Source organism: Gadus morhua, chromosome 4, assembly GCF_902167405.1.
Source record: "Gadus morhua chromosome 4, gadMor3.0, whole genome shotgun sequence".
In the NCBI taxonomy this organism is placed as follows: Eukaryota; Metazoa; Chordata; class Actinopteri; order Gadiformes; family Gadidae; genus Gadus; species Gadus morhua.
Genome location: NC_044051.1, coordinates 42,410,401 through 42,430,046, shown reverse-complemented (window position 1 = coordinate 42,430,046; position 19,646 = coordinate 42,410,401). Strand labels below are relative to the sequence as shown.

Genomic DNA, 19,646 nt, shown 5'->3' with positions numbered 1-19,646 from the left:
TCCCCTGATATGAACAGGGTTCTGTCTTTGTTCTCTACTGTGTTTCTGTCTACATGACCTACATCTTCTGTGCTCAAGATTGACGCTAAAATAGTGACTTCTATTTGGTTATTGTCTGTTCTTAATATAAGGGAAGGAAAAGATAACATGCTCAAATAAGACTCAGACTTTGACAAAACAGTTTGGTACGTCAGAGTTGATCAAAACTGATTTGTCATTCTGTCATTCTAGTTTCAAGCCTAAGGTTACTGAGAGCCAGTAATTACATCTCAGTAACAAGTTATAATATCTTATTGAGATAATTAAGGACTTAAAAGCTGGAAAGTAAGAGTGTAGTAAGAGTGTGTGTGTGTGTGTGTGTGTGTGTGTGTGTGTGTGTGTGTGTGTGTGTGTGTGTGTGTGTGTGTGTGTGTGTGTGTGTGTGTGTGTGTGTGTGTGTGTGTGTGTGTGTGTTCTCCACAGACGCCAGGAGAGGTCAAAGGTTACCAGTGCTCAGTCTGTACAGCAGCATCAAACAGAGCTGGAGATGAACCAGGAGGAACTGGCTGACCCACTGTGGGGCGGTAAGAGACTCTTACTTTGAAGACCGAGGGGATTATTATCATGAAGAGACTCTTACTTTGAAGACAGAGGGGACTATTATCATGAAGAGCAGGAGACACTCTTACTTTGAAGACAGAGGGGACTATTATGAAGAGCAGAAGAGTCTCTAACTTTGAAGTAGAGAAGAAATTCGAATTTTAAGGAGCAGTATGAGACTCTTATTTGTCCTGTTCGGACTAAATTACTTTTGAACTTCATATGGAGACATCTTACCTCTTGGGGGTTAAATGGTTTGATCCAGATATATTTAGGGTTATGTGGGGTATCAGGTTAAATGGTTTGATTCAGCTTGGCCAAGCACAAAGTACGAAGGCAACCTATTGTAATTGTTAGTTTTATTATTATTATTATTATTATTCCGCCACGGTTGACATACACAGCCTAAACCGCTCCCACGCTTTTTATGAACTTTACAACAGCTGTAGAGGCTGACTCAAGATTAGCAGAATTGCTAATCAGCACATAGCAGCTAATTGATAATGATTTTTTAGAGTGTGTGCGAGCAAGCGAAACTACCATGACAGCGCATGAGACTAAGCAAGAGAATACTTCCATCACAATAGGCCTTTTTAATCATTGTTTAATCACTATTGAAGCATAGTCTGGGGCAAATATAACGAAAGACCAGCCTATATTTAGCCGTTTCAAGGTTACAGTTATGGCTTTCGCAGGGCAGCGCCCCTCACTCAAGATGCCTTCCCCCTCACCTGCATGCACTCAATCGTCCAAATAATTGTAATTAAAAAATTAAACCAGTGGTGATCTGACTGCCAGATAGAATTTATTATTTTTTCGATTTTTCTTATTTTTACATGAGAGAAATGTGCTCCAGCAAAGTTTACGATCCAAATCTCTGTGTTGGATTATGCCCTGTGTTGGATCAGTCAGAAACCTTTATATTAATAAAAGATACTGTTGTTGACCAGTTGTCAAAGTATTGATAAACTGAAACAAGGATTATAATGTAAAGATGTCAACAAACTTTCCGATATAGCCAAAAAATATTGGTTTACTGTTTGCTTACAGCCTACAACTAAAAGATTAAAACCAATGTAAGCTGAAAAGTGTAAAGATACCAGCAGGTCATGAGAGGGTTCCTCTAAGTAAACCCTTTTGTCAGATCTTGTTTGGACAAAAGCTCTTCTACAGATTAAAGTGATAGGAAATAGGATTAACCTCTACACTAGATCGTTGATGATGGTTAATCTGCACGCATGAAACACACGTCATAGAATAGACACTATTCATAATGTAGTCATTCGAAATGTCGAAGAAGATATTCTAACCTATAAAAAATCAGGCGTTAGCCTCAAGGAAGAGTGAGGGAAAAACCAAAGTATATTCTAAAGTATATGGAATCGGCGCAAAGCCACGTTACTATGAACTGGAAGGTAAGCTTTGTTTATCTTAATGCACAAGGGACAAACTGTTGAATTTTGCTGTATGATAGGCATGGGTTTTTAGAATTATTGATCTGAACTAGAAACAATATTTAAATTAACTATCAAGGTTGTTCGTTTTAAGGACTTTTTTTATGTTGTGAGTTAACAAGTTGGTGCAACAAACGGTTTTATCTTTACCCCAATAAAGACGAGTTTAATGAGTCAACTATCGTGTTTGCTCATTGTCATTTAATATTGCCCCTTGATTTCTCTTCCAGAGGAGCTTGGAACTATCCGTTCTAAATTCGTGGACAGAGTCTCAGACCCAGTTATCAAAGGTCTCCTGGATGACCTTTGGCAGCAGCAGGTGTTCAATACTGAGGAAAAGGACTCTGTGATGGAGGGCCTGAAGATCAGAGCGGACCGAGCACGTTGTCTGATCGACATGGTGATCGGTAAAGGGGAGAGAGCAAGTCAGATGATGATCGATAGTATGAAGAAGAGGGACAAACACTTATGCTCCACCCTGGGTCTGATCTCTTCTCTTGCTGGTGTGGGTGAGTTGTTACCATGAATCTACTTTTTAAAGAAACGGTCTCTGCCAGCTTTGTTTTGACAAGAGGGGAGCTTCTTTGTCCTTTAATCCACTGGGATCCAGTGATTCATTATCATCCACTCGGGATTGCATTTGTGTGCAATACATTTTACCTTTTTTGAGAGGTAGGGGTTTTACTTAGTGCTGCTGTATTCCTTGGCTCAATGGTGTTATTGCTAGTTTGACAGGATAGCTTTTATAGTTTGGTAGCCCTCACCTTAACCCCTCACACCCATTTTTAAAAGTGGCAATACTAAATCTATATTTAGTATTTCTCCTTCCAGACCCCTTCCAGGAAGCACAAAATGGTTTATTCAACCTCTGCACATGTATTCCCCAAAACAGTAACGGGTTAGGGTTGAGTGACTGATTGATGGCCGCTAAATGATGGAGCGCTCATTTTCACCACGATAGTCACGTCTTTCCCTCACATAAAAGAAAATAATCTCGTAAGGGATGACAACTGTGGACCAACATCAGTCAAGTCGTAGCATTGGATTACTATCAGTCAACATAAAGAATATCCCAGAATCCCAAACTGTTGAGATCGATTCGTCTTTTCAACTAATAAATTAACTTGTGAAAGCTGGAATGAACCAGCATGTGATGGGAACGCAGTTTAGGTACTTCATATGCAAATGCTGAAATAATACTTTTTTGCTAAGGTACTTGAGGCGATCAGTGCTCCAGCACCAGGCCCTGCCAACACGTGCAGCTGCCCTGACTGGGCCATGAGACCACTCACCGTGGGGCCTAGACTACGGGTCCCTCTGAGCTCCGGGCCCCAATGGGCCTGCACTGTAGTTACCTATAGTGACTCCTCTGGCTGTCTGTCACTGTTGAGCATTTTGCCCTTCCTGCACTTGTGATCAATCATTTTAAAGTTTATGATTGACAGTGTTTCCCACAGACCAAGGACCAATGTGTGGTGCGCGGGGGGGACGCGGCACGGCACGGCGGCGTCAGCGCACAAGTTTAGTTTTTACCGGAACTTTTGATTCTGTGACATTCAAGGAATGAATTGCAACAGACAACTAAAGCTGGAGGTTTTTATTTCAAGTACAAATAAACTCAAGACGAACCTGAACAAATATTTAACTTTTTTAGGAAAAATAAAATAAATAGTAACAATGTACTACTAGGTACAACAAGGCAACTAACTAAAATAATGAAACTGCATTAGCCTAATGTGCAAAGCTTGCATGCCCCATCAGAACATTTAATTCTACGTGGGTTCCTGAAAAATAACTCAAGTGCCCGATCATAAGGAACCTCATTCGGTTCTGGCCCATTTATGGAGATTCTTAAGCAGGCTGCCAGGTGTTCCCCTTGAAGCCTGTTCCTGAGGTCTGTTTTTATCTGGGGATAAAATCAAATGTATTATCAATAAAGTATTAAAATGCCCATTACTTCAAGAAATATACTAAGGAATAGTGAATTTCTATATGCTTACCCTATTCATAGCGGAGAAATCCCGCTCGCAATTCACAGAAGAGACTGAGACAATCAGGGCAATGCTGGCAAGGAGACTGAGGCAGGGGTAGAGGTCTAACCACTCATCGTACTCACTCGCCAGCAGAGTCAGGAGCTCCTCCTGGCTCTTGTTCTTCAATGAAAGATATAGCACATAAGAGAAAGAGAGAAAGAGAGAGAGAGAGAGAGAGATTTTCACTTACCTCTAATGACCCTGTTATGATATGGTTTTTGAAAGAAAACCACTTTTGGAGGAGCACCTTTTCTTGGTCTGGACAGATGTTTTTTGCCAGAATCTGCAGGTGTGCAATGCACATATTGTCAGGGAGGGCATGTCCTTAGACCTCAGTCGGTCTAAGGACATGGAAGGCTCCTAGGATGTCCAGCTCCTGGAACCTCCTTTTCAGTTCTGTCTCCAGGCCAGTAATGTAGTGTTGGATGACCTACAATGAACAGATCAGCACATTTTCTCTACCAGGAACAGAAGGATCGAAATGACTTTCCCTACTCTGATTTTTTTAAAGTTAAAATCTACACTAATCTGTTTCCACCTCACCTGTCGTTTCAGCAACATTTTGTCTGCGGTCCTCCTGGCCTATATTAATCAGTATCTCTCCTGAACAGCCCGGCCCCTGAGAAGCACTGGGTTGTTCAGCACTGTTTGATGCCTAGAAACATTCGAAATAAATGTATTATATATTTAATAAACATTTACTAGCCACTGCCATTTGACTGTTCAACTTAATTTCATTTCAGACTAAGCTAACTACCTCCTCAAGCTGCTCCGCGTCGTCTGGACGAGGCCTTTTTTGCCGCAGAAAAAACTTTTCAATACTCTGGATTAAAGCAACAAACATTCAGAATCAGAATAAAATAATATTAAGAATAAAATTTAATAAATGTTTTCTATTCTTTTTGATATGGGCACCGTATAGGCCTATCTAAACTATAACCGCATTTCATCTTAATCGCAGTGTTCGCTGCGTTACCAACGACGTTGTCTATGATGACGGGTGCGGGATGTATAATATCAATAACGTTGAGCTCATAAAGCTAATATTACCTTTTCTGACTGTTAGACCACAGTATATCATACTAACCTTTGGTAAACTGCAAATGTCGCTGACCGTCTTCTCTGTGCCAAATATATTTTTCCATTGACCTCAAGCATTGCGCGTGGACAGGAGGAGCGGGCGAATCAGCCGTCAGTGAGTGTGCACGTAACTCCGCGTTTACATGCGGACACATCTGATCCGCATAGATGTGGTAGAACAGCTCAATCGGAATAGAAAAGTATCGTATATATACGCCTCAATCGGAATACAATTATCTGTTCGGAATAAAATTCTATGTGGAATAGAAGAGGTGGTGTAGTCCGCTATAAACACTTATTCCGATTAGTTTGGGGTTTAACTTAGAGCAGCTGCAGTAGTTCGCAATTGGGTCACTCCGTCTGTACTTTAATGCACACCGAACTTTACCGCTGTCAAGGAAATTGGATTTATTGCCTGATTCACATCTTTGTTATTATCACTCCGTAGTAGTTACAGTAGTCCGGTAACTTATGACCCCCAGCGTTTCCGGTTGCTAAGCGACGGGTGACATCTGTGTGTGTGTGTGTGTGTGTGTGTGTGTGTGTGTGTGTGTGTGTGTGTGTGTGTGTGTGTGTGTGTGTGTGTGTGTGTGTGTGTGTGTGTGTGTGTGTGTGTGTGTGTGTGTGTGTGTGTGTGTGTGTGTTTGAACGAGAATAACAGGAAGAACAAATGCTATGCGGAGATGATTGAACGGAACGATTTTTAGATTTCCAAATCGCGAAAAAAAAAAGACAATCAATTCGTGGCGCTCGATGTTGATTCTGTGGCGCCGCGCCACAGAATGGTCTATGTATGGGAAACACTGGATTGTAAATGCATTTGGCCTTCTGCGTTCTTGTCTGTACTTGTGTTGTTGGTTCTTTGTGATACGTCATTTGTCGCAGTCCCAGTACTGTCCCAAGTTTGCATTTTGCAATGAATGGTCATAAGTGTTTTCTACACACCCATTTTACCCAGGATGCACCGGTTGGTATCTTGTAGGAACTTGGCAGCACAGATGCCCCAGAATTAATTTTGGCATTGGAGCGAGGAGCGGCAAGCAGCAGAGCCGACCAAGAACGCAATGTTGTTTTACAATTATGGTATCCATTCAAATTCTATGGATTTGTCTTTCAGAACAAGTCAGGAATCAATGTGCTGGTCTGATTACGTCAGGCAGTAGTGGCCGGGGGAGCTTGCCCGAGTCTGAGTTGTCCGGCCCTATGGACGGGAAGTCGTCTGTTCCACTTGACGGGCCTGGTAACACGCTGGGTGAGTTCAAGTTGTAGGACTTATTACTCTACCTGCATTACCCTCTATGTCATGGTTTGCTCACCAGATGAATGCGTAGTTCATCTTTTAACATTTTAAAACACGTTTTATTTGCTAGGGCTCTGAGCTGAACTGAAAGAGACACCCTAACAAGATTCAAATCTCCTCAAAACACATGTGTTCCCACTGGCCTGCTCGCTGTAATGACCCCCTACCGTGGGTTCCCCTCGTATCCCCGTTGTGCTGCTGTTCTTACCCCCTCCTACCTGGGTCTCCTCACTGTTCTTACCCCCTCCTACCTGGGTCTCCTCACTGTTCTTACCCCCTCCTACCTGGGTCTCCTCACTGTTCTTACCCCCTCCTACCTGGGTCTCCTCACTGTTCTTACCCCCTCCTACCTGGGTCTCCTCACTGTTCTTACCCCCTCCTACCTGGGTCTCCTCACTGCTGTTCTTACCCCCTCCTACCTGGGTCTCCTCACTGCTGTTCTTACCCCCTCCTACCTGGATCTCCTCACTGTTCTAACCCCCTCCTACCTGGGTCTCCTCACTGCTGTTCTTACCCCCTCCTACCTGGGTCTCCTCACTGCTGTTCTTACCCCCTCCTACCTGGGTCTCCTCACTGCTCTTACCCCCTCCTACCTGGGTCTCCTCACTGTTCTTACCCCCTCCTACCTGGGTCTCCTCACTGTTCTTACCCCCTCCTACCTGGGTCTCCTCACTGTTCTTACCCCCTCCTACCTGGGTCTCCTCACTGCTGTTCTTACCCCCTCCTACCTGGGTCTCCTCACTGCTGTTCTTACCCCCTCCTACCTGGGTCTCCTCACTGTTCTTACCCCCTCCTACCTGGGTCTCCTCACTGTTCTTACCCCCTCCAACCTGGGTCTCCTCACTGTTCTTACCCCCTCCTACCTGGGTCTCCTCACTGCTGTTCTTACCCCCTCCTACCTGGGTCTCCTCACTGTTCTTACCCCCTCCTACCTGGGTCTCCTCACTGTTCTTACCCCCTCCTACCTGGGTCTCCTCACTGCTGTTCTTACCCCCTCCTACCTGGGTCTCCTCATTGTTCTTACCCCCTCCTACCTGGGTCTCCTCACTGCTGTTCTTACCCCCTCCTACCTGGGTCTCCTCACTGCTGTTCTTACCCCCTCCTACCTGGGTCTCCTCACTGTTCTTACCCCCTCCTACCTGGGTCTCCTCACTGTTCTTACCCCCTCCTACCTGGGTCTCCTCACTGTTCTTACCCCCTCCTACCTGGGTCTCCTCACTGTACTTACCCCCTCCTACCTGGGTCTCCTCACTGTTCTTACCCCCTCCTGCCTGGGTCTCCTCACTGTTCTTACCCCCTCCTGCCTGGGTCTCCTCACTGTTCTTACCCCCTCCTACCTGGGTCTCCTCACTGCTGTTCTTACCCCCTCCTACCTGGGTCTCCTCACTGTTCTTACCCCCTCCTACCTGGGTCTCCTCACTGTTCTTTCCCCCTCCTACCTGGGTCTCCTCACTGTTCTTACCCCCTCCTACCTGGGTCTCCTCACTGTTCTTACCCCCTCCTACCTGGGTCTCCTCACTGTTCTTACCCCCTCCTACCTGGGTCTCCTCACTGTTCTTACCCCCTCCTACCTGGGTCTCCTCACTGTTCTTACCCCCTCCTACCTGGGTCTCCTCACTGTTCTTACCCCCTCCTACCTGGGTCTCCTCACTGTACTTACCCCCTCCTACCTGGGTCTCCTCACTGTTCTTACCCCCTCCTGCCTGGGTCTCCTCACTGTTCTTACCCCCTCCTACCTGGGTCTCCTCACTGTTCTTACCCCCTCCTACCTGGGTCTTATCACTACTGTTCTTACCCCCTCCTACCTGGGTCTCCTCACTACTGTTCTTACCCCCTCCTACCTGGGTCTCCTCACTACTGTTCTTACCCCCTCCTACCTGGGTCTCCTCACTGTTCTTACCCCCTCCTACCTGGGTCTCCTCACTGTTCTTACCCCCTCCTACCTGGGTCTCCTCACTGTTCTTACCCCCTCCTACCTGGGTCTCCTCACTGTTCTTACCCCCTCCTACCTGGGTCCCCTCACTGTTCTTAACCCCTCCTACCTGGGTCTCATCACTGTTCTTACCCCCTTCTACCTGGGTCTCCTCACTGTTCTTACCCCCTCCTACCTGGGTCTCCTCACTGTTCTTACCCCCTCCTACCTGGTTCTCCTCACTGTTCTTACCCCCTCCTACCTGGGTCTCCTCACTGTTCTTACCCCCTCCTACCTGGGTCTCCTCACTGTTCTTACCCCCTCCTACCTGGTTCTCCTCACTGTTCTTACCCCCTCCTACCTAGGTCTCCTCACTGTTCTTACCCCCTCCTACCTGGGTCTCCCCCTGCTGATCTTAACCCCTCCTATGCACACAGCCTATCATATTATTGAGGAAAAACGAAATGGTCGTGAACATTTTAATCTGTAACATGCAGTCTTTGTCACAACCAGCTTCTCTGACCACAAGTTATGAAGCCACTAAATATTATGAAGTTTATTATTTAAGGAAATATTGACATGTTCCCACTGTCACCATACACTAACTGATGACTTCTGTTGTTTTTCTCATTCAGGATCTGCTGCTTTCGAGTGCAGAGATGAAATCAAGTCTCGTTTGAAGAATTCCTGCTGTGTGTTTGAGGGAATCGCTAAAGCAGGACGTTCAACACGTCTGAATGAGATCTACACAGAGCTCTACATCACAGAGAGAGGCATTGGAGAGGTCAACAAGGAACATGAGGTCAGACTGACTGAAGCAGCTTTCAGGAAACCATCCAAGGAGGAAACACCAATCAGATGTGAAGACATCTTTAAACACTTACCTGGACAAGATGAACCACATAAACCAATCAGGACAATAATGACAACTGGAGTGGCCGGCATTGGTAAAACCATTTTAACACACAAGTTCACTCTGGACTGGGCTGAAGACGAAGCCAACCAAGACATACTCTTCACGTTTCTCTTCACTTTCAGAGACCTGAATTTACTAAAAGGGGAAGAATTTAGCTTGGTGGAATTTCTTCATTATTTCTATATTGAGACCAAAGAAGCAGGAATCTGCAGATATGACCGGTTCAACGTTGTCTTCATCTTGGATGGTCTGGATGAGTGTCGACTTCCTCTGGACTTCCAGAACAACCCGATCTGGACTGATGTCACAAAGTCCACCACGGTGGACGTGCTGCTGACAAACCTCATCAGGGGCAAACTGCTTCCCTCTGCTCGCATCTGGATAACCACACGCCCTGCAGCAGCTGATCGGATCCCTGCTGACTGTGTTGACATGGTGACAGAGGTGAGGGGGTTCAACGACCCACAGAAGGAGGAGTACTTCAGGAAGAGATTCAAAGACGAGACGCTGTCCAACACAATCATCTCCCACGTCAAGAAATCAAGAAGCCTCCACATCATGTGTCACATCCCAGTCTTCTGTTGGATCACTGCTACAGTTCTGGAGGACATCTTAAAAACATCCAAGAGAGGAGAAAAGATGCCCAGGACCGTGACTCAGATGTACAGCCACTTCCTGAGGGTTCAGTCCATGCTGGGGGACAGGAAGTACCATGGGAGATCTGAAACAGATCCACACTGGAGTTCAGAGAGCAGGGAGATCATTGTTTCTCTGGGAAAACTGGCTTTTAACCAGCTGGAGAAAGGCAACCTGATCTTCTACGAGGCAGACCTGGCAGAGTGTCACATCGATATCAAAGAAGCCTCAGTGTACTCAGGAGTGTTCACCCAGATCTTTAAAGAGGAGTGCGGGATGTACCAGGACAAGGTGTTCTGCTTTGTCCATCTGAGCCTCCAGGAGTTTCTGGCTGCCCTTTATGTCTTTCTGTCCTTCATCAACGATGGTGTCAATCTGCTCTCAGAAGAAACACCCACCTCTGGGGAAGATAAACTCCTCCTCCTCTACCAGAGTGCTGTGAACAAGGCCTTACAGAGTAAGAACGGACAACTGGACTTGTTCCTCCGCTTCCTCCTGGGCCTCTCTCTGGAGACCAATCAGATTGTTCTACGAGGTCTGCTGGGACAGACAGGAACTAGCTCACTGACCAATACAAAAACAGTGTCTTACATCAAGGAGAAGATAGATGGAGATCTCTCTCCAGAGAGAAGCATCAACCTGTTCCACTGTCTGAATGAGCTGAACGACCGTTCTCTAGTGAAGGAGATCGAACAGTCCCTGACATCAGGAAGTCTCTCTGGAGAATCTCTCTCTCTTGCTCAACTGTCAGCTCTGGCCTTCATCCTAGTGACATCAGAAGAGGAGCTGGATGTGTTTGACCTGAAGAAATACTCTGCTTCAGAGGAGGGTCTTCTGAGGCTGCTGCCAGTGGTCAAAGCCTCTAAAACATCTCTGTAGGTTCACTCGTAACAGGAATTCAAATACACACTACACAATATACATACAACTAAAACATAAGGTTAAAATAATATGTAAAAGATCTCTGTAAGTTCATATCATGTTTTACTATTCTACTCACAACAGAATAAAGTTATGTTAAGTTATAGAATAATATACAAAACATCTCTGTAGGTGTCCTATTAACGTGTATTACAGTACACATGAGAGAGTATTCAGAACAATAGAACATAGAAGTAGTTTTCATTTACAATTTACAATTAGGGCATTTAGCAGACGCTTTTATCCAAAGCGACTTACATCGTTTAATACACACATTTAAAAACATTTTCAATCTCAACTAAAGAACTATTTAACATTTCACATTGAATATATAATGAACTTTTATACACCTAATTATTTAGTATTTTTTGTTAAACTAATTAAATTCCTTCATTATGGAATAACTTAAAGGTTTACGTTATTTTACAGTTCCTAACATGTTTATTTTGTGTGAAGGCTCAATGGCTGTCATCTGTCAGAGAGATGCTGTGAAGCTCTGGCCTCAGTTCTCAGCTCCAGCTCTAGTCTGAGAGAGCTGGAGCTGAGCTTCAATGATCTGCAGGATTCAGGAGTGAAGCTGCTCTCTGCTGGACTGGGGAGTCCACACTGTACACTGGAAACTCTCAGGTCAGTTTTAATCAATGTGCAGATACACCACAATCCATATCAGAGAACAGTTATATTACTCAGCTGATAACTCAGTATCAGTGGTGACCACATTAATGACTTTGGTATCATAGAAATGCTACATCTTGTTGTTGAGGTGGATATAGTTATAGATCCATATGCTTGCAATTTTTTTATTATAAAAACAAACATGTAAACAAAATATAACGATAGTGTCTCCCGTGTACGGGACGGTGATAGTTGAGAGCAGGGTGGAATACAGGGGGTCTTGGGAGGGTCTGAGACCTCTAGTTGGACCCTTAAGACCCCCTCAAAGCCTCAACAGCAACATTTTGGAGGGTCTATCAAAATAAATATTTGAAACTTGCCATTGTCAAAGAAAATGTATTTTCAAAGCTTATTATGTCCAGTATTCATTATTCAAATTATAAAACATTTATTCACAAATATGAATTGGTTCCAGAATAACATTGTCATATTGCTAAACCAGGCTGAAGAGATAACTCACTATTTTAAACATTTTTAACCATGTTCAGTACATTTGGTTATATTGATGATATTTGGGTTTAACCAATAGGATGGGTTGATATCGAGACTTCGGGGTCATCTGGGGAAGGGTGAGAGGTCACGAGAGAGAGGGAAGAGACAAAGGAGGAGAGTACTTTATTCTCTCTAGAGACCGCCCAGCTAAATGATGTTTAGACATTTACTTCTCAGTTGTTTGACGGTTAAAGGAGTACGGGACAGAGAGTATGTGGGGATGGTTTTATTCGCGTTTCTGTTTGTGTCGGGATGTTTTGGATGGAAACCTCAGTCTTCTCCACTCCCTATAATGGTACCAGGACCTTTTCTTGCACGCGTTAAGAGCGAAGTGTCTATTGTGTTGCAACACTGAGCCCAGACAGGCCTGCAACGTTTATGACGGCATATCACTGACAAAAGGCGCCAGCAAATATGACTTTTGCAGGCGAACAACTACCACATCCGTGCGCACAAATCATTATTGTAAACACTTTAACTGCACTTGCGCTCAGCAGTTCTCTGATCGCGGGAGCAACAATAAAGCCTGTGAGGCAGAAACGATTCATTGACCGCGCACGTAAAGTGAAGTAGCACACAACTGACACCCCTACGCCCACAAATGCTGTCTTTACCCTCTTTGTGTTTTCCTGCTCGCTCTGATATTTTTCTCCTCTCAACACAATGTACATAATATTGGAATACAACTTCTCATACAAAACATATAGATGCACTGATATCATGTATTACATTACAATACACAATATACTACAATAAATGTAACATTAATATACAAATTGCTTTACAAACCTGTCGTTTTCTTTTAGAAATGGCAATCGAATCAGGATGGCTTTTAACTCACTTTATTTGGTAAAGGTTCGGTATGGCATCTGGAGCTAACGGAGGGGTATTGTATATGCACACGTGGAGATACGCTTAGCTGGTCACCTAATAGCTGATCTGCCTCTAGAGTGTCTGATCTGTTCTGGGTAGCTCTCTCCTTAGATACGGGGCAGGCGTAGCCTTTATGACGTACTACGTGCTCTGATTGGGTGTTGAGCGCCCGCCTCTGGCCTCCTCGTATGGGTGATGGTGCTGCCATTTTCAAGGTTCAATGTTCAATGTTGCTTTATTCATATCCGTAGGTAAATTTGGTTTGCAGGTCAAGAAAAGGGCGTTCACGGGAGACAAGACAGACACACAGACAAAAATCACAGAGGTGCTCATTGCATCAGAAAGTGCAACAAAGTTATGCACCACTAGTGGCGCTGCAACAATCTATTAGTACAGATAATGGCTGCAGGAACCAAACTGTTCCTGCAGCGGTTGGTTCTGCTTTGGGGAACTTTGAGCCTCTGTCTAGAGGAAAGCAGCTGAAAGGACTGCTTAAAGGATGGGTGCTATCACTTTGAATGGATTGAGATAACCTCTGTAACTGTTTGGTGTACAGGGCTTCCATGTTCGGCTGTGGATCACCAATAAACTTTCTGATTCAAGATATGTTTCCAAACCATGATGCTAATGAAAATGTTAAGATTTACTCGATAAAAGCACAATAAAACAAAGACATCATGGTTTTGTCTATGTTAGAAGAGGGAAGCTTCCTCAGACAGTGCAGGCGCTGGAGACCCTTCTTGAACACAGCTTCACAATTTAAATCAAAATTCAGGGTGGAATCGATTGCTGTCCCAAGATATTTATATGAGGTTACCTGTTCTCTTGTGGCTATGTGTGGTTATTACAGCTCATATGTTTGGTCCTGCTCCCTTGTGGCTATTTGTGGATATTACAGTTTATATGCTGATCTGTGTCACAAACCCTACAAAAAAAACTATTAAATACCATACATTGTACACCCAATATACAATAACATAAGGATCTAATGTATTGACTAAATATTTTTGTTTAGTTAATAAAAAACAAAATTCCACGAGGTGGAATCCGGATCAGACTGAGGAGCAAGGCATATAATCCTGGGGCATATAAAGACTGGGATCAGAAAAAAATCACTTTCTCTCCATTGACTCCCATTCATTTTTTTCGGTCTCATAGGTCCCATGAGCAATGGCGACTTACGAGCTCTATTAGCCTGCCTGTGGGGGTGATGGGTCAGGGTCATGGGGGTCGCGGATGTGGTTAGCGCCAGAATGGTGCTGCCACCATGTGGTGAAAAGGGAAATTGCAACGTGGCGGGTTGGCGGGCCATAAATAATACATTTTCGTAAGGGAGCCGTGGGCCATATAAAATATAACCCCGTGCCAAGATTGGCCCGCGGGCCGGACTTTGGACATGCCTGCTCTAGAGTGTCTGATCTGTTCTGGGTAGCTCTCTCCTTAGATACGGGGCAGGCGTGGCCTCTATGACGTACTACGTGCTCTGATTGGCTAGGGTGTTGAGCGCCCGCCTCTGGCCTCCTCGTATGTGTGATGGTGCTGCCATCTTGTGGCTATGGGCGGTTATTACAGTTTATATGTTTGGTCCTGCTCCCTTGTGGCTATGTGCGGATATTACAGTTTATATGCTGATTTGTGTCACAAACCCTACAAAAAAAAAACCTATTAAATACCATACTTTTTACACACAATATACAATAACATAAGGATCTAATGTATTGACTAATATATTTTTGTTTAATTACTAAAACATAAAATTCCACGAGGTGGAATCCAGAACAGACTGAGAAGCAAGGCATATAATCCTCCGTTGCCGAGTATTCTGCTCGCGAATGTCCAGTCGTAGGAAAATAAGATGGATGACATCAGGGCACGGATTGCTTTCCAGCGGGACATCAAAGACGGCAACATCTTATGTTTCACCGAATCCTGGTTGTCCCCTTCTATACCGGACCACTCGGTCACACCAGCCGAGCACTTCCACATCGCTCGCATGGATAGAACGGAAGATTCCGGGAAATCCAAAGTCGGCGGAGTTTGTCTCATGACAAACAAGAAATGGTTTTACCCGAGGAATACCAGCGTCCTCTCCACTGGCTGTTCTTCCCACCAGGAACACCTAACCATCTTGTATCGTCCACACTACCTGCCCCCTGAGCTCACAGCAATCATCACCATGGCGGTCTACATTCCCCCTCATGCTGAGGAATTCATCCGCATCTTTCCCCATCCGGCGGCTGAGGAAGGTCAAGGTCTCCCCCTCCATCCTGAGGACCTTCTACTCTGCAGCTGTGGAGAGCATCCTCACAGGCTGCAGATCAGCCTGGTGTGGAAGCTGCACCGCACGAGACCGGGCTGCCCTGCAGAGGGTGGTGCGCTCAGCAGAGCGAACCATTAGGTGAACCCTCCCCACCCTGGAATATACATACAGCAAGAGGGGGAGGGCAAGAGCCAGGAAAATCAGGCAGGACGCCTCTCCCCCAGATGCTGGCCTCTTCACCCTGCTGCAGTCAGGCAGACGCCTACGCTGCCTTAAAGCTCGGACTGAGAGACTGAGGAGGAGCTTCTTTCTGCAGGCAGTAAGACTGCTTAACTCCGGGGGGCTATAACTCTTTATTCTACTTCATTTTAGAATGCTCGATTCTGATTGGCTGGGAGGGGTGCATTAATCCGGCATATTGCCCGCTGACTTGTCGGTTCTACTTGCTGCTGACTGAGCACAGTAGATCAATACGCCGCTTGTATCGTTTTCTATCACATACATTTCCAACATGAGGTCCATAGTAAAAATAAACCAATGAGTGCATGTTTGATCGATCGTCATTAAAGCTGACTTGATACGAATGTAGCAACTACGTTATTAAACTAGTGATCAGATCCAGCCTTGTGTGGTTGCTATAGAAACGAGTTACCTACAGCTGAACTAACGTTATTCACTGTAGTTCTAAAGGGAACTACTTTTCGAGGGAGAAGAACTTAAACAGAGTATACATTTAATAAGCATGCAATCAAGAAATAATAAGAAAAAGGCTAATTATTAAAGTATTTGAATTGTTTTATTATGTTGGCCGGCATGAAGTAGAATAAACGGAATAATCACCTCAAGTAATCACCTCAAGGCAAGGCAATCACCTCAAATAATCACCTTCCACGAGCCGGGCACCTCATGCCCGGCTCGTGGAAGGTTACCGGTAAGCCGTCCACGGTCTCTAATAATAGATTTCAACAATTCAATTCTTCCAATAATTTCAAAATTAATTGAGTTATTTTAAACACAGTTTCTTGTTATTCATGTATTTTAATCACATGTTGTGTTATTTTGTTTGAAGGCTGAATGGCTGTCATCTGTCAGAGAGATGCTGTGAAGCTCTGGCCTCAGTTCTCAGTTCCAACTCCTCTAGTCTGAGAGAGCTGGACATGAGTACCAATGATCTGCAGGATTCAGGAGTGAAGCTGCTCTCTGCTGGACTGGGGAGTCCACACTGTACACTGGAAACTCTCAGGTCAGTTGTCAGCCTCTTCTTCAAACTGGTTATTCTAGATTCCAGTAAGTGCTGCTCTTGCCTGATGCATTTCTGTTGCTCTTTTCCCTGCTGACAAAACACTCCCTGGTTCTACACAATGTTAGATCCGGTGAAGAAACGTTCTTAGCGTACCAAACACAGCGAACTTCTCCTGACTCTAACTGAACAATATCTCATTGAGGTGTAGCTATTGAGAAAGGAGCGTTTGTTTTAGATCCTGTTTCACATCCAAGTGAAGGAACTTCTGCTGTCTGTGATGATGTCATCTCCCCACTTCCTCTTCCTGTTCTCAGACTCTCAGGGTGACACAGCTTTGTCTCCATGAAGTATCAATAAAGCTTGTCCTCCAAATGGAATGAATACACTTTAGAAATGTGGTTACTTTAGTACAAACTGCACTCAACCAGATACAATAAATGGTGTGTGTGTGTGTGTGTGTGTGTGTGTGTGTGTGTGTGTGTGTGTGTGTGTGTGTGTGTGTGTGTGTGTGTGTGTGTGTGTGTGTGTGTGTGTGTGTGTGTGTGTGTGTGTGTGTGTGTAGCTTGTCTGGCTGCCTGGTCACACAGGAAGGCTGTGCTTCTCTGGCCTCCGCTCTGAGCTCCAACCCCTCCCATCTGAGAGTGCTGGACCTGAGCTACAATCACCCAGGAGACTCTGCAGCTGCGCTGCTCTCTGCTGGACTGGAGGATCCACGCTGGAGACTGGACACTCTCAGGTATGGAGAGGACAGCTCACCACTCAGGGACAAAGTCTCCTACAAGGATTCATGCCGCTGTTAGATGAAGTGGTTTGAAGAGGCAGCTGTCACTCATGTTGTGTAGAACGTGATGAGACAGCAGATGATGAAGATGAATGTTTCAACATGCTGCTCTCACTTTGATTCCCCCCCAGTTTGGAGCACGGTGGAGTGTTGAGGCTGAAACCAGCTCTAAAGAAGTGTAAGTGTCCGTTTGATTCATCACATCACACACTCACTATTGAGATGGAAAGTCCATCCACACAGCAGGAGGTGACGTCCGTCATTCGCATGTGGACTTGTGCATACGTTTGTGTAGCTATGTTTCCCTGTGTTGATGTATGTTTGTTATAGGTGTGTGTACGTATGTGTACATGTCTATATATAGTATGTATGAACCAGGTCTATGGTACCAACAGTTAGTTTCCAGCCTGTATGTGAGCTCAGCTGGTTCAGTCTGTTGTTTACACGGGTGGATTACAATGGATGTGTATCGGAACCTTTCAAAGTCTAATATCTTTAAAAGTATGTTGACTATAGCTTAGATATTCCATAGGAGCAATGACCTCATCATGCTGAACGTTTTGATGTATCATATGTGTACGTCGTGTAAATATTACGGTAGTGGATTTAATTTATACATTTTCTAGGCTTCAATGTTTGAATGGGTCAGCCACTCACACACACACATGGGATTTACATTTAAGTTTCACTTAAATGATCTTACCTATGTTCACAAATATTTCTAAAGCTGATGATGATGATGATGAAGAATGGTTCAGCAACTCATCAGGTCCTGGTCCCGATCCCGGTCCTGTTCCTGGTCCCGATCCCGGTCCCGGACTATAATGAAACTTAATGTAACAATTGTGTTACCATAACATCACATGACCCCCCCCCCCCCACATGTCTTGCTCAGGAGAACAGTACTAGTGATGATGATGATGATGATGATGATGATGATGATGAAGAGCGGTTCAGCAGCTCATCATGTCTGGTTCTCCCTCAGATGCCTGTAAACTCACACTGGACCCCAACACGGTCCCGGGACTCCTCTCTCTATCTAGGGACAACAGGAAGGTGTCGCGGCTTGAAGATAAACTGTTGTTTCAGGAATATGATGAGAGTGAGGAATACTGGGACCAGGTGTTGGGTAGAGAGGCTCTGACTGGCCGCTGTTACTGGGAGGTAGAGTGGAAAGGAGAGGTTATGATAGGAGTGACATACAGAGGAATCACAGGGGGAGGAGGGTGTGGTAACAGCCTGCTTGGAGGGAACAACAAGTCCTGGGTTCTTCATTGTCGTGATTTGGTTACTGCTGCTGCTGATGATGATGATGATAATGATTATGATTATGATTATGATTATGATGGTGGTCAATACACTGTCACGTACAACGATACAGAGACAGCCCTCCGTCTCCTCCCCGCTGGCTCCACCAGAGTAGGAGTGTATCTGGACCGGCCTGCTGGCTCTCTGTCCTTCTACAGAGTGTCCCCAGGTGGAGGAGGGTCCTCAGACACACTGACACACCTCCACACCTTCTGGTCCTCCTTCACCCAGGAGGACCTCCTCCTGGGGGTGGGGTTAATGCCCTTAGGGTCCGACTTGCCCTACTCCTCAGTGTCTCTGTGTAAGTTGTCATACACGCATAGACGCGTGCACACACATGAAGGGTGCTGAAGGGGGGCCGGCGGGGCTGAGGGGGGCTGAGGGGGGCTGAGGGGGGCCGGCGGGGCTGAGGGGGGCTGAGGGGGGCCGGCGGGGCTGAGGGGGGCTGAGGGGGGCTGGCGGGGCTGAGGGGGGCTGAGGGGGGCCGGCGGGGCTGAGGGGGGCTGAGGGGGGCCGGCGGGGCTGAGGGGGGCTGAGGGGGGCTGAGGGGGGCCGGCGGGGCTGAGGGGGGCTGAGGGGGGCCGGCGGGGCTGAGGGGGGCTGAGGGGGGCTAAGGGGGGCCGGCGGGGCTGAGGGGGGCTGAGGGGGGCCGGCGGGGCTGAGGGGGGCTGAGGGGGGCCGGCGGAGCTGAGGGGGGCCGGCGGGGCTGAGGGGGGCTGAGGGGGGCCGGCGGGGCTGAGGGGGGCTGAGGGGGGCTGAGGGGGGCCGGCGGGGCTGAGGGGGGCTGAGGGGGGTTATGGCCTGGTGGCTCATTGTCTCTCGCTCTCTCTCATCTATATATCCTCGGTCTGGGAGGAATACGGAATACACACACACAAACGTATAAACACACACACACAAGGATAAACACATGTATAAACATGTCTCTGTGTCTCCCTCTCTTTTGTAAAGTATAGCATGATAAACCAGAAAACTTTAAGATCTTCCATAGTTAGATAAGCACATTTATTATTTGAAATGTATATAAAATACCTATCGATGTTGAATGTTTGTATATTTTCAAACATCACCAGTTTTGATCTTAAGGGCTCTGATTTCATCATTTTTGTCATAATCCTGATTTACACCTGCTTTAAAGCAGATTCTACATTTTATTCATAATAACAAAGGGGTCTGTGGGATA

At 45.7% G+C, this 19,646-nt stretch overlaps 2 protein-coding genes across 2 annotated transcripts in view; one reads left to right on the top strand and one right to left on the bottom strand.

Moving 5' to 3' along the window:
• The window catches only part of LOC115542969 (NLR family CARD domain-containing protein 3-like), a 397,473-nt gene that overhangs the window by 207,001 nt on the left and 170,826 nt on the right, over nucleotides 1-19,646 (bottom strand). The gene's annotated exons all lie outside the window — the stretch shown is intronic.
• On the top strand, nucleotides 509-16,801 carry LOC115542973 (NLR family CARD domain-containing protein 3-like). Its single transcript, XM_030355494.1, has 5 exons — nucleotides 509-563; nucleotides 2,264-2,542; nucleotides 6,264-6,398; nucleotides 8,994-10,785; nucleotides 16,201-16,801. The coding sequence occupies exons 1-5, from the start codon at nucleotides 527-529 to the stop codon at nucleotides 16,466-16,468; spliced, it is 2,511 nt and encodes an 836-aa protein (XP_030211354.1). The 5' UTR covers nucleotides 509-526; the 3' UTR covers nucleotides 16,469-16,801.

Bases quoted from the DNA above. Each gene is read 5' to 3' on its own strand.
- LOC115542973 (XM_030355494.1), top strand. From the start codon at position 527: ATGAACCAGGAGGAACTGGCTGACCCACTGTGGGGCG. The intron at 564-2,263 runs GTAAGAGACTCT...TTTCTCTTCCAG, and splicing joins GGCTGACCCACTGTGGGGCG to AGGAGCTTGGAACTATCCGT. The intron at 6,399-8,993 runs GTGAGTTCAAGT...TTTCTCATTCAG, and splicing joins CGGGCCTGGTAACACGCTGG to GATCTGCTGCTTTCGAGTGC.